The sequence below is a fragment of the Rhea americana genome, unplaced genomic scaffold, assembly GCF_003343005.1.
Source record: "Rhea americana isolate MKP2758 unplaced genomic scaffold, rheAme1 scaffold_49, whole genome shotgun sequence".
Lineage (NCBI taxonomy): Eukaryota > Metazoa > Chordata > Aves > Rheiformes > Rheidae > Rhea > Rhea americana.
The window spans coordinates 2,176,977-2,192,595 of NW_028186634.1; the positions used below are offsets into that span (position 1 = coordinate 2,176,977).

The window sequence follows — 15,619 nt, forward strand, 5'->3', positions numbered from 1 at the left end:
ATGGCAAGAAGGTGTGTTGGAATGAGTATGTGTAAAACTAAGCCAGCTTTACTTGAGTGTTCACTGACGTTTTGTGTTTGTAGGATCTCGCTGGAAGTCCATGTCGAATCAAGAGAAACAACCTTACTATGAAGAGCAGGCACGGCTAAGTAAAATCCACCTAGAAAAGTACCCGAATTACAAATATAAACCCCGACCAAAACGTACCTGCATTGTTGATGGAAAGAAATTGCGTATTGGTGAATACAAACAACTGATGAGGTCTCGGAGACAGGAGATGAGGCAGTTTTTTACCGTAGGGTAAGTACTATTGTTGTAATTGTTTTCAATGCACAACAGAGACAGAGCATGTTGTTTGAAAACAGATAGATTTATCTGTTTAAGTTGCTTGCTAATGGCATTTAGAAGGTAAGGACTTGAACCTGTAAAACCTTACTGAAAACATAAGATATATCACTGAGTATGGAACTATCAGCTTTCCACTGAATGCTGTTTATAAGATTGATTGTGGAGCTCCCTAACATCAAAAGAAGTTACTTTCTATTATTCTGGAAGGTTTGAATTATGCCTTTTGTGAGTTAGTAGTAAGCCAGTCAATTCTGGGCTGGTAACAACTTCAAGATCATTTCCTAAACTAAGAGAAGAGCAAAAAGAAGACAACAGATTACTGCAGTGAGAACATAGTCAAGAGARGTAGAAAGGAAGGGAAAAGGAACAGAAACAAAAGCGGTCAGAGTGGGAGCATATGTGAATGAATGATATCATATCATGAGGGTACCAGAAGATTTTTTACATATAGGACTGTGGCATATATTTTTTTTTAAGTACATTTTAGGAAGAATCTTTCAAGTAGCACATAGATAGACTGGATAGATTTACAACTCAGAATGTGTGGCACAAAAAGATCCCAGAACAGTTTTAAACACATTGTGTACTTTTTAGCAATATTTCTTCTAGACTTCAGGACAGAAAGCAGCACTATGAAAGATCTACAGGCTGAAGATAGAAAAGTCTAGTGAAACAACTGCACCATAACTGATTTCCTTCTCTTATTTTTTTATGAATTCATCTGTGATGCTGAGTGCTCTCACACAATGTTTTTGGTGGTTTGCAAAGAGTCCAAGAGCCATCTCTGCTGCCAGCCCTTCCAAATTCACAATGTTCTGCTTATTTCTCTAATCACAATAGTCTCCTTTTGTTGGGTACTTTACTACCAGATAATTGACCTTGACATCGGTTATGTGCCCTCATTTTTGGCTTGGGATACAGAACTCCTGTTGCAGTCAATTATTTTGTGGTGCAGCCTGCAACAACATGGGTTCTTTCTTCAATCAGTAAATAGAAGTATTTTTAATATCTTAGAATAATCTTCTATTCTACAGTTCAACACTGGTTTTTATTCCTCATTCTAAGGGAAATTGTTTACTAAAAGGCTTCCATGGAAATTGTACATAGAAACTTGAAGAGAAATCTGAATTTATAGAGCAGAAATTGTGTTCGGATTGAGGGAATGAAACTCTAGCTCTTGTCTTCCAAAGCAGATTGACAGACCAAATCGTATCTATACAATAAATCAAAAAAAAAAAAACAACCCACACCTCAAACAGCAGCGTGGACAATTCAAGAATTGTTTGCTAACTTAAAACAGTATTGAGCAGTATTGAGCAGTAGCATTCTATATATTGAAGGCGTAAGCTAAATAGAGATGTGAATATGAAAGACAGATTTAAGAAGCTTCTAGAAGTGCATATGTAATAAATGATGTTGCTTTTCTTTGTTTAATGTAATGAAAAGTACTCACAATGAAACTGCTGGTGTAACCTAATTTAACGTCTTTATTATACATCAAACAGTATCATCACAAAGACCATGGGAATTTCAGCATTTTCCAAAAGGATTGATTCTAATTCATATTTATGCTAAATCCTCTTTGCACCCAGTTTCTACCCAGGTTAAAGGAGCTTTAAAGTAAGAGTAAATTACTTTTTTTACTTATATGGTGATGCAAAGGATTTTCCTGGAAACAATAACTGTTAGTTTAGGAATTAATGAAAAGAATGGGATATGAAGTATACTGGATGGATACAGATACAAAATAAGATCCCTGCTGCAGTTCAATATGGATATCAATTTAGATTTTGAGGAAATGCAAGTTGTGATTATTTAATGCAAGTTGAGATTATTTAATGCTTTTCATGCTTTTGTGTGACTTCCTATCATTGCCCCAAATTCCTTTTGCTCTAAACAAAGAAATTCAGAGAATTTTGTTTCAAGAGTCCAAGAAAAAAAAACTTGAAAACAAATCAGGACAGCTTTTTGAACTGAAGCATAAAGCTTATGTGGTATCTTAATTTTACTAGGGTAGGCCACTGGATAATAAAAAGTAACACTTTATCCAAATCAGATTATAATTAATGGGCTCAATTATGGTGTTTCACTTAACTTCTTAACCTTACTGTTCCTTGTGTTTACCTTTAAATAGCACAGAAAGCATCAGCTGGAATAGTGTACCTAACTAACCTTGTGCACCCATCATTTTTCCACTGTTTTGATGGAACAACCAGCATAAACCTTCCTTCATAACTGTAGATGTAGGAGTTGAGATGTAGTTTCCTTTTTGGAATGAAACAGGAGACAAATGTGTTCTTTAGGATATTCTATCTTTACAGTAAATATTTCAGTAAAATAGAGAACAAAAGTACAAAATAGATTCCAATAAAATCTGCCAAATGCTTTGCCCTGTTTGAAGTCTTCCTGCTTTTTCTTTTTGTTTTTCTTTCTTTTTTTTAAAAAAAAAGAACATAGTGATTAAGTTGGGAATAGCTGTGCTAAAATGGTAAAAAATTAGCATCACAGAATAAAAAGATAAATAGTAGATGTGTAAAGAGAAAGATACAAAGACATTCTCATAAATAGCTAGAGGACACGATAAATAGCAAGAAAATAATACATTCTTACGTATTTGTGTTTGGTATTCTCTCCCATTCTATTCTTGTACTGAACATATGTATATTGCTTTAGCAGTCCAGTGAGGGCTAATTCCCCTAGGATGAGCAACTGGCTAGCACAGACTAATCCTGCCATGTCTACAGCTGGACCTTTATGAAAAATCACCTGTAAACACAAAAAGAAAGTTTTATGATCTTTGAACTCTTAACATGAAAAAAAAACATCCTGCTGACCAGAGTGAACGGCATTTTTTATAACCATTGGCAAGACATAATGAAGTTTGTTGATCTCAATATACAAAATAGCCAGACTTTGAGATAAAATACAGAAATAAACTGACAAGTGGCCAGATTCTGTTCTAATTTTTTGAGGAAAACTGCCAAGGAATTCAGGGAAGATTTATTGGAATAAATTTGATAAGAAATTCATTTGTTTGTGAGAAACCTTATATGTGCAATATACCACCATAAAAATCTGTGTATTGTCAATGTATTTTACAAAGCAGCATGGAAACCAAAATCTGCATAGGCCTTCTGTTGTACCCATGCATGAGTGAATTTTGTTCCAAATGAGGCAACTTGCTCTTTTGAGTCTAGTGCGAATTCCTTCTGAAGACAGCTATGTCTTTAAAAYATGTGAGTTATTTTTAATAATATAAGTATTAATAGGAAATTGTGAATGGTAACTTTCTAGCCCTTCAGCAGAAAGTAATCCCTGAAGAGTGATTTCCAGTTTATCTTCAATTATACTTTTTTGTAACACATAAAGAAATGTGAACTAACAAATGGATCACATATAAGCCATAAATCAGACATTTTAACTTAAAATAGTCTATGTTTTGTTGCCTTGTCCTACAAAAATAATCTAATTCTCAGTCATTGGCAGTCTAATACATAGACATAGTCTAATACATAATTCTTTACATAGACRTGTATGGTGTAGATATTTCTCTGCAAAATGATGTAAGCAATAACTCTTTTTTGTTTTACCACTATAAGATGTTTAAACCAAGCCTTTACGGTGTTTATAACTACTGTATACATGCATAGTCTGAATGTTGCTAGACTATGTTTTTGACTGAGGCTGTAATATTATACTGCTGTAGCTTGAACTTAAAGTAAGTACACAATGGGTGCTTTTGTGAGGTTTGCTGTTATTTCACTCCTTATGGGGAGGTATGTTTCTGGGGTGTATAGCATAGAAACATTTTACTTAATACAATCGATTTTGCTTCAGCCATCTAAAGAGCTGTCAGAAAATAGTTCTGGCCATAGTTCTGAGGGATCAGAAAACAACTGTAATTTGCCAGTTTAAATGTTTAGCTCCTTTTGCACAAGTCAGAAGTGGAAAATCCTAATAACATTAATACCGTTAAAGTGTGAACAGATCAATCGATTGAAGAATGTTCATGTTACCTCCTCTTTTATATTTACCTAAATATTTTGGGCCAGATCTTTGGCTCCAGAATGGATGGATGTGTTAGCAATGCTGGCAGAGATGGAGGTAAGGGAACCGTTGTAACTGGCCAGCTGAGGATTTCCCTGGCAAAGAGGAGATGGTGTGAAGAGGAGATTAAAAGGGCAGGGTACCGAGCTGTACGTCACCATTCTTCACAGATCTGAAGAGAAATGAGGATTAATGCTGGGTTCTGGAAATCTCGACCAGGCAGAAAACCTCCTTGGGTGGACGCTGGAACCAGGTGCAACTAAGCTAAATGGTCATCTGGAGCTCTCAAAGAAGCATGTTTCTATCTCCTCAGTCCAAAGTCCAAAGTGACAGGCAAAAATCTAGCAGACCCAAGGATCAAGCATGTGGAATTTAGTGTGATAAAAAATATCATTAGCATGACTGTCTTTTAGGAAGAACTACAACTAAAAGAAAATATAAATACAGGCTAGAAACTCCAGCTCTTCCATTCACTGAGAGTGGTTAGAGTTTAAATAAATGCTGTTTGATTTCTTCTCTTCTCCTCACACTGTTAAATTTTATTTCCTAGAAAATAACAACACTCATCTCCAGTGGCATATGCAATCCGTATAGGTTGCGATGTCATAAACCATGGTTTTCTGGGATATAGGGTCGGGACCTGAGCAGACTTTACAGGGACAACCTGATCATCCCTAAATAATAGCAGAGCTTGGAAGAGAAGTAGGTGCTGAGTTACTGAGCATGTGTTCCTGTCTCAGCGCTAGCAAATTTTCTGGTTCAAGATGAAGGTAGCAATTTGTGACACTAGCAGTTTAGGTGGTATGGTTAATACATGTTTACAGTTCTTCTGTGAGATGTTGGTAATTTATATCGGCTCACAGTATCTGCCCAGTGGCAAGCGTGCACACAACATTTGATTTTTGTTTATCATGTAAATAAGAACTGTATTTCTGAATAAAAAATGCAGTAAGCCTCTAACTTTCCTGTTACACCAATCAAATTCTCTATTATACTAGTTAGATTTATTCTACAATTTGGCATATGCTCAGATGCAATCTCAAGTAAAAGACATCTCTCTAAATTCTGCTTCCTTATGCTCAGATGACCTGCTCCCTTTATACTTTCAAAAGTATATACTCAAATATACCTCCACCCATTGAAATGTGCATATGCAAGAGAGTTTTGCTAACTGGATAAAGATTTGCACCACAAATTTCTTAACCATATCTTTGTCTGTCCTTTAGGGCTAAGCACTGACAAACCATCATGTTATCAAGAAACCTCACATCTTTATCAGATTTTTTTCTTCTTTCTGCATATGTAAAGGCAATACGCGTCTAGAAAGGCAAACATTTCAAGGGAAATATTAGGGTTCTGATCCTCATTGTCACCGATAACACAGCTGCAGCTTACATTCAATCATTCTGAATATTTTCAAAATGTCTTATTAGAAGAGCTATTGGAAATTATTTTTTAAAACAACTCTTCTCAAAATAGCTTTTGGCATTGATAGTGTGGTGTTCTTTGGTGCAGGCTTGAGGATTCTTTGTTTTGTGAATGTGTTCTAAGAAATACCAGGAAAAAGGTTAGCATCAGCAGTTGTTGGATGGACAAATTAGAATTAGCTGCATATGGCTTGGCGACAGCTATGCAGAATTTTGCTGTGACCATGTGTGGGTTCCTCTGTACTTTGCTTTGTGGAAGCAGTCATTAATGTGAGCATTTTTCTGTGTCTTAAGCATTTGTGGAGGAGGTACCTGTGGGTTTTTAACAATAATAGTTTAAACGCTTGACAACATCCAATCATAAAACAGAAATGTTCCCGTGTGAGGTAGGTGTTCAGTTTTATGAATAAAGTATTGAAAGATGTTCACAGCAAATACATTGGCTGAAAATTGTTTTCACAGAACATTTATGAAATCATTTAAAAAGTGAAAATTTAGTGAAAAATCCCTAGCTGCTTGTAAATCGTCTGTAAATCATCATTTGCAAACAGGAGTATGATGACTGTGTCAAATGAATTACTACAATGTTTTTGCTCGCTGCTAGCCAGGTGTGCCATACTTCTACAACAGATGTTTGATTTTTATAAACTGCAGCTTTAAGAGTAGGGCTAGCAGTACCACCAATAGCAATGGTACATGATGCTTCTGGAGTATTATCTTAGACAGAGTGTTCATGATTTGACTGGCCTGGTTGGTTCCTGAGCTCGAAGGGCTTTAGTTTTCCAGTAACTCTGTGGTGTGATATTTGTCAAAACTAGAGTTCGGTCAGTGAGCAATTAAGACTCAATATTCAGGGTCTGGTATATAAGTTTATGTTATCTTGTGCATTGATTCAGCCAGTGATTAATGATAAGAATGAGAAAAACTGCCAGTTATGTATTAATTTGTGAGCAATTGCTTTATGGAAAGCATRTTTTTCTGTCCTTTGAAACTTTGGAATAGGAAAACACAGTGGTCATGAAGTTTTAGACCCAATTTCTCCTGCTAAAATTACGTAATAGAAAGATCTCTACTTGGTCAATATTGTCCTAAAAAACAGCTTATGAAAATATTGAGATATATGATTCTTTGAATGGTAAACAGGCATGTATGTCCAAGAACAAGTCAACAGTAAAACAGTGCCTCGCAGGGCACTTTGTTTTTTCTGGTATTGAAGCATATTTGTTTAGCATAACATCTGAAGTATGATGGAGATTCTTTTCCTTCAGACAAGTTACCACTCTTCTTTTTTTCCCCTCTTAGTTTTATTAAAATTATATATTGATATTTATAAAATTATTATCCAGAAATAATATGAGAATATTTGAGAGAGCCTTTTAATATAGGAAGTAGGTTATTAGTTAATTAATCCAAATGTAAGAAGTACATTTAATTAGCCCATAGTTAATAAGGACTTGACCATGGAAAAGGTTCAGCAACCTGACCTTTACTCAGAAAGCATTTAAATATACATATTAATTGTAACAAGAAACACTGCATCATTTTCAGTAGTAGAACTAGGTATATTCTTGTAGTAAAGTTTGTATTACACTCGCTGGCTGTGACATAAACCTTTTCTAGCTGAAGTGTGGGATTGCTCCAGCATGCTTAGAATCATGGACAACAAGAAAAGGACATTATGTGATACATAGTTAGATATCAGAAGAGGAATCGTGCCAGAAGTAGGGGCAGTGTACCTTTAATTGACTCTCCCACTGTATTTGCGTTATGAAGGTAAATCAGCTCTGACATGGGGTCCTCAGGAGGTCTTAGTTCTTGCAGGCTCTGTCCATACAAACAAGAACATCTTTTTTTTTTTTTTTTTTTTTTTTTTTTTTTTTTTTCTGAAGTACTTTGCTTCAAAAGCTATCTTACGCATTGAATCCCCCAAACAAATAGCATTCTGATCATGGATTTAAAGGCCAGCAATAAAATACCAGAAGTATTCTTAAGTGATGTAGTTTACCTAGCACTTCTGCAGTAAATTACATGCTTACAGATAGATGGACACACAAAGTTACTCAGTCACCTGTCTGCTTTTTTAGGTGCTTATAAATAATCTCAAGGTCCCCTCACTAACAGCCATGAAACAGAAGCTCTTGTCAGGAGTTTTGAAGATCTAAATGTAGGACTTAGTTGTCTGTGGTGGCTGTTAGGCAACGCATGTGCTAGAGGCTGCCTGAGGCTCTCTGTCCAAGTGATGGTTTGCAGTATGCTTTAAATAAATGCATAAAATAAGCAAAAGCATCAGAAGGTTTAATCCTTGTAGTTATTAAAAAGTTTACTCTCTAGTTGTCCTTGGGGGGAGCTAAGGCAAACCAGTGCTTTACAGGACCAGCATCTGAGCCTCAGAGGAACGCAGAGAGACCTCCTAGGAAAATCACACGCTTTGCTTTGCTTAGGACTTGCCAAAGGCCTTCCCGCCTCCCAACGAAGGTAATCGTGTCCCCCTCTTGTTTTGCCTTTCAGACAACAGCCTCAAATTCCAATCACCACAGGAACAGGTGTTGTCTACCCTGGTGCTATTACCATGGCAACTACCACGCCATCACCTCAGATGACATCCGACTGCTCTAGCACCTCTGCCAGCCCTGAGCCCAGCATCCCTGTCATTCAGAGCACTTACGGTATGAAGACGGACAGCGGAAGCCTTGCTGGAAATGAAATGATAAATGGAGAGGATGAAATAGAAATGTATGAGGACTATGAGGATGATCCCAAATCAGACTATAGCAGTGAAAATGAAGCCCACGAGGCAGTCAGTGCCAACTGAGGAGTGTTCACAGAATTAAAGTACTCAGACTCATTTGTTTTTTGGGTTTTTTTTTTTTTTTTGAACAAAAAGTTCTTAAAGAGCCTGCATGCATGTGTGGCTCCTACAATTACATCAGCAGAATGGTCTTAAATGTTTCTTAACGTGTGAGACAGATTGTTTCCCTAATTTTTCATGAACTTGGGTTTTTTGTTTTTGTTTTGTTTTTTTTTAATTTAGATGAAGACATATATTAAATATCAGACATCAGGACTTGAAAACTTATATGAATCAATAGCTGTCTTACAAGTCTTACCTTTTGTCTTTTTCCTTTTGGATGCTGATAAAGGTTTAAGTTACTGTTTTAGATGGGGGTTATACATTCTCACTCAGGTATGCTGTGCCAGCCTACAGGTTGTGAATGTGTTTTTATTCTGGATTATTTTAGAAAACAAAAACTGCAGATTTCATATTGTAAAACAGAACAAGTCCACAAGTGTGCACATCTGTGCATCATAGCTCATCTTTAAAAGTAGTCTCTCAATTCCTTTTTTTCTCCATGTGTATAGCTGAACTTCTGATGTGCCAAACTTTTCATAACTTTTGAATCTTAACATTTAAAAAAAGTCTTAAAGGAGACACTGTAAAGTCTTAGACAATCCTTTGGCATCTTAAAAAAAATTATATAAAAAAATGATTTTTTTTCCAGAAAATGTTAAAGTACTCAGGAATCTGGAGACAGGATATTCTTAAGTAGTGAACATGGTTGCCATAGTGCATGTGCCCAATTGCTTTTGCCTCTTGATGTGCCATTAGTGTGAAACTTTAAGCACAAAAGAGCGATCACCAGCTATGGACAGGCCTGTCTTAGCAGTGTGAGGCCACCTCTGACTACATTCTCTACCCCTTTGCTTTTAACCCTTGCATTCAGTCTTAACACATTTTCTCTTAAATAATTTATTCATTCCAGAATGTCAAGGGTCCAAATACTTAATATTTATTTTTAAAAGTACTGTTGGTGGCATTACACTTAAAATTCCTTATTGATGTTTTAAATAGCCCTTTCTTTTTCCTCCTCCAAAATACACAGGTATATGAAAATCAAAGTGCACCTGCTACTAAAATGAACATGAAACTTATGAATGGGAAATTCAGTTGTTTCCATAACAATAGACATTCAGGGAGCACTTGGAAACACTCTGCTATATGTAATGCAAAGTAAAGTGAGTACTTCTATATGTACATACAGTGCAAATACTCCTAAAAAAATGTGTTTATAGTTGTAAAACTCTATACTTAGAATCTGCAGATATGGACAGACAGGATGATGTAAAGGTAGGCTTTTACCTATCTGCCGTCAGGCACACGTAAAATCCAGACTGCACATAGAGTCTGCCGTGACGAATTTTTAGGGCCTGTACAATCCTACAATGCGTCAAGGCACCATACATCGCCATTCCTGTTGTCACCTGAAGGAACTGTCTGCTCCCCAGAGTGTATTTATGCAGTGATTTATATGTGAGACTCCTAGTCGGGGAGGGAAGGCCACACAAATGTCTGACTTGCAAAGCTGGGAAAATAGGTGCATCAAAATATTTATTGGATATTAGCCACAAGGGAGTGGGAGCCAGATCTTGATGAATGTTTGTCAAGTGCTTTGGGATTGTTGGATGAAAGGTGCTATAAAAACGAAAATTTTTATTTGTATTACTACTATAAAAATACAATTGCTAGAGAAAATTCTGGGAAAGATATAGAGAGAGATATTAAAAGACTGAGAATTTATTACTTTTAAGAGATAGAGAAGAAATCACCTTTATTTTTTCCCCTTCTCACTCCACTCCTGTTGTCCACAAATACATCACTGTACGTAATATGCAGATGCAGTGGGCCTGATGAATCCGTGTGCTGAGGCACCTCGGCTCCCTTAGCTTTTACTTGGGCTGGGATATACTCAGCACGCTGGTGGTAAATTCAGACTCAGGCTGACAGGTATGCGTGAGCCCAGTCCAGCTCCTCTCAAAGTCCATGAGAATCTTCCCATGGAGCTAAATGAGCTTTGTTTAGGACCCAGATGATGAAAAAAGTGTAGCTTTAGTGCTAGTTCTCCCTGAGCTATCTATCACACTATCTTGCAGAAACTCGTGTAAGGTGTAGCGATGAGTTGCTGTGTCAGGAGCTGTCATTTTCCTCATAGCCCCAGTAATACCTATTTGAGCGGAGATAGCCAGTGTTGCCACTGTAGGAATCACATTTAAATGTGCAAAAACAACCCCCAAAACAAATGAGATGATTGTTCAATTTACAGGACAATTTATAAAGATAATGACATAGAAACACAGTGGTCAAATTTCTTTGGCCATTTTGTAATTTGGAACAAAATGCTATATTTTTAATATTTATTTAAATGTGTTCTGAGTCCATGTCTAGTAAGCAATAAACTGGTCTAGCCAAGACTTTAAAGGCAAATGCTGTGTCGTTAGCTGGTGAGCGCCCTCTTTAAGCTGGCTAAGGTACTGATAGAAAGAGTTTTTTGTTCTTATAATTGCTTGGGGATTTGAACTGTTTTTAATACATTCAGCTCAGAGTGGGGGGAGGGTGCCATTATTTCTTTAAAAATTACTATTTATTAATGTCTTACATAATTCTCCAGTTAGAAGTATCTCTCCCTCTCCCCATGTCACTCTCTTTCTCTCTTGCTCTCTTTTTTTCTGGTTTGTTGCATAGGTAGAATGCTGTATTGCTAGCATTGTATTTTATGTAATTATTTTTTGCACAAAGGCAAACATTTAGATTAGTTGGTTAATTTTTTTAAAATTTTATGACCATGCCAAAATAATATTCTGCAGGCTTGTGGAGAACAAAGGACTGTTCTTTAGGACTGAAACTTGATTTTGCTTGTAGTACAAAAAAACACACACTCACAGATGTTGTTTCGTAAGTGTTATAAGCACTGGATATAAATGGTATTTTTTATCACTTCTGACTAATGTGAAACTGTTGTACGAAAACTACATGAACAAAAGTCATCTGTTTCGACTCGTGTGGGCCTGCCTCACAGTTGCCGGATTTGAGTCATTTTTATGTCTTGTTATTTCATTTATTTATGCAAAATACATGTATGTATGAACACTTTGTTTTAGCTCCAGCCCTGCCTCAGTGCTGATGCTCTGTACGTTAAAGCCACGTTCTCGAAAATGATTGGCGCTTCAGGAATTGCCAGCTGGTAAAAATTACATTTATTGGCTGGGTGAGTGGGAGGAACGTATTTGAATCTGAATTGTGCATATGAGCATTTTATTCTATTTATTAGCCGACATTGGCTCTAAAATGTCAGTGGAAATCAACGAAGGACAATCATAAGGATAAAAAAACCCAACATTTTTTACTTTATTAATCGGAGCTCAAAACAAAGTTTTTGATGAATTTACCATCTCATTTTAGATTTTTTTTTAAATTGTGTAAATATAACATAGGAAATAGAATTTTATTTTTTGTTCATGGATACTTAGTGAAGTATAAGTTATGTATTTACTTTTGTTGTATATCAGTGTATGTTGGTCCATATTAAATGCTGACAAGTCACTGTACCTCATGTAGATGCTGAATTTACACCCGCAGTGTGAGCGCAGTATTGTGGACCTGTAGCTGGGACAGCAAGAAGCCTCACTTGTGCTCTCACTGAATTTTAATAGCATATTCCTCAAACATGGAATACTTTTTCCTTTTTCTTTGGAAAGCTGATACGTCAAACATACCAAATTTCTGATACAGCTAATAGGAAACACAGTTTGTTTTGTGAATCCAAGCAAAACTGATGAAATGTTTTAGCTCCCAGCAAGAATGGCATTTTGAAGTCAAAACCATGTTCCTGGAAAGATTTTCATGACTAAGACAGCCCTTGCAATGCAGCCAAGATGTAATAATATTGAACCTTTATTTTCTACATTTATTGAATCATGATATTGTCATATTAGGCTATAATACCGGGGGAAAAGTTCACACAACACACACAGAGACTTGTGGAATTGTTCTTTAAACATTGTGTTTGAGTCCCCCCCAAATAACTCTGAAAAACATAACAACTCCTTTCAGGTAATGCACAAATATAGTAATAATATTTTCTCTGTGAACAGTTTATTTAATTAACAGATACAATATATTTTCTTTTTGGAAAAGTATAAAATACTTATTTTCAAGAGAAGAACACTCCTGAAAGTCTGATACCAGCTAGAATAGATCACTTCATATTTCATAAAAACGGAACATTAAAGTCTTAATGGAAACAGCACTGCTTCCCAGGGTGCAGGTTTACATGGAGAAATGACTCTGATGAAATAGCCCAAGTGTGATCTGCCTGTTGTTTGGGTGTCACCGTTTAGCTCATGAAACTGTCTGCTGAGAATACACGGGCTCACAATGAGCTCCAAAATCAGTGGACTCAGGTGCAACAAGAGGCAGGGAGGGGGCGGTGGGCAAAAGATGGGTTTGCTCCGGGCTGGGAGTGCAAAACAAATAGCTGCGTTAGTCACGATAAATACTTCGCCCTGTGTAGAGGGTACGGCACTCAGCTGATGGCAGTTACTGCTTTGAGGAGAAACACAACTGTCTGCTAATACGTTCAAAAAGCATGGTCCTCTCTCTGGGTTGCCTTTCCGATTTTGGCTTTATGGTCATATCAAAGACGTGGCATTTCAAAAATAATTTCCCCATAAAACATACTACAAGATAAACCCCCGTCCTCCTGCTTCCGCCCCCAGTAAAGCTCTTTCCTGCCAGCTTAATTTTAAGCACGTTAGTACTTCCATGGCAGTGACTAGGACCAGTTGGCATTAAGCGGGGCAATCTCTGCTGGCCCAGGGTCACAGTGCAAACAACCGCACTAGAGAGGCGGCGGGCAGAGCGTGTCATCGAGTCCTTCATGTTCCCAATAAAAAGCTGATGAATGGGCTCGGGCCCTAGGTGTTCTGCATGCTTGTTTAAGATTCAAGTTGGCACTTAAGCATGTTCTTTTAAAAGAATAATACTATATGACCTCATGTGATCCTTTACAAAATGCTTAAAAATCCCTTACTCTTCCTTTAAAAGAAAAAAACCTTCCCCAAACTTTTTTTTTAATATAAACCCATTAATGTCTGTGATTTTTCTCAGATCAAACTACATTTTTGATATACTGTAATGTTCTACTACAGAAGGAAAAGAATTAAAATATATGTATATGCAAATATATTTCATTTTAATCCATCACCCTTTTTTTAACTACCAGATTTGTTGGAAATGGTGACAAAGAAGTATTCTGAGATTTCACACGCTGGGTAAAAAGGGGTAGGGTGGGGTGAACTGGGCTAAAGGAAAACTTATCAAATTAGTATTTATGGCAATATGAAAGCTATAAAGCAACTTAGTGACATGGCTTGCTTTGTAATTTCCGCTTTCTAAAAACCACAAGTGAGGTCCTTGGTGCTCTTGGAGTATGGGGAATGTGCAAATATTTAACTGTTTGTATGCTGCACATTGCAGACCTGCTAGTGTGCATTCTCCGTTTGTCTTCCTTTGTCATTTGTGTTTTGCTTTCTAGAAAGCAACTTTTTTTTTCTTGTACCTTTCTTCAGCTTGTAGCAAACTAGATGCTTAGCATTTATGTTCATTCATTATTGTATTTCCCATGTACAAATTTTTTTATTACATTAAGACAAGCTTATAAGCTGTTACTACATAACTTATCTTACTGTAACTCTTATTTCCTGACATTGTAATTTGTTTGTGATGTATATTGTGAGATTGTACTCTATGTTAATTTAATCAGCACAATTCACTGACATGCTGGACTGACATGCTAGCTGCTGTTTCAAATTGTAAAGTTTGTGTAGAGCTGTTGGGACAACTGAGACTCTCTCGTCAAGGTACTATGCTTTGATTCCTATAGCAACACTGTGGGTGCAGCTCTGAGCCACGAGGGCTGCTCATCGGACACCCACTGGCTAATTTAACAGGCAGGTTTTCTTTGTAGAAATTCTATATACAATGCAGGTACCTACCTGGGCCCATGGCCGGTAATTATTTGGGCGTTTAGAGAAAAACTAGTGTCTATTGCTGCTTTGAATATGTTTTAAAGTCTGAAAATGTAAATAGTTTATCAAAAAATCTTGTACAGTCCAGTGTAAAGTTTTTAAATGAACTTAAAGGTTGCCATCACATCTCACACTCTCCTCTTGCTACAGTTAAAAAAAAAAAAAAAAAGAGAGAGAAAAAGGTTTGCTAAGGATATTGATTTAAAAAAGTTCTGTTCTCAATTTAAAAAGGAGAATAGTTATTCTTAGCTCTGCTTCATTGCATAAACAGACTTCTTGGATTTTGTTGTGCAGTATTGACGTGAGGTAAATTAAATATTAAATAATCCTTCAGTGGTACTTTTAAGAGTCTTCTCCTCCTCTGCCTCAGTAATTAATGGAAAAGACAGAATTGAAAGACACTGTCCATATACAGTATGTTCTGGTGTATGTTGGCACCTTACCTACATGTTTTGGGTGGGGGGATTTTTTTTTTTTTTTTTTTTTTTTTTTTTTTTTTTTTTTTTTTTTTTTTTTTTTTTTTTTTTTTTTTTTTTGCACAAGGTGCTTTCCTGATATGTTAAACATGTCATCTTTGGGTGATACAGTATATGCCATGACAGGGGTTTAGACCCCTCAGGGGAGTGTCTATAAGACTGCCTATTTATGCTCATTTACCTCAAGACTGTCCTCTCTACCCTTAATCTATTCACCATCACTCCATCTTTTGTACTGCTGTTGACACTTACAAATTAAAGATAAATTTTGTTTTATGAGATGTGTGTGTGAGACTTCTTTTATGCCTCTCTTATAATTCCTTTGAAGTTATTATTAAAGATTGACCAAGAGAAACTGGTAGACAGGAAAATGCAACTAGGCATGTTCAGCTGGCCTCCTTTGGTTTTCTCCGTGTCCTTCCATTCTACAAAGGCATTTATCAGCCTCCGAAGTCCATT

General features: G+C 36.5%; 1 protein-coding gene across 12 annotated transcripts in view; it reads left to right on the forward strand.

The window, feature by feature from the left end:
* Nucleotides 1-15,436, forward strand: part of SOX6 (SRY-box transcription factor 6) — a 373,675-nt gene extending 358,239 nt beyond the window's left edge. For all 12 annotated transcript variants that reach the window (XM_085317147.1, XM_085317158.1, XM_085317157.1 and 9 more), the window contains 2 exons: nt 84-300; nt 8,331-15,436. In XM_085317147.1, the coding sequence (XP_085173273.1) occupies nt 84-300; nt 8,331-8,634 (521 nt within the window). In that variant the 3' untranslated portion in view covers nt 8,635-15,436. The remainder of the gene's footprint in view (nt 1-83; nt 301-8,330) is intronic.
* The last annotated feature ends 183 nt before the right edge of the window (nt 15,437-15,619 follow it).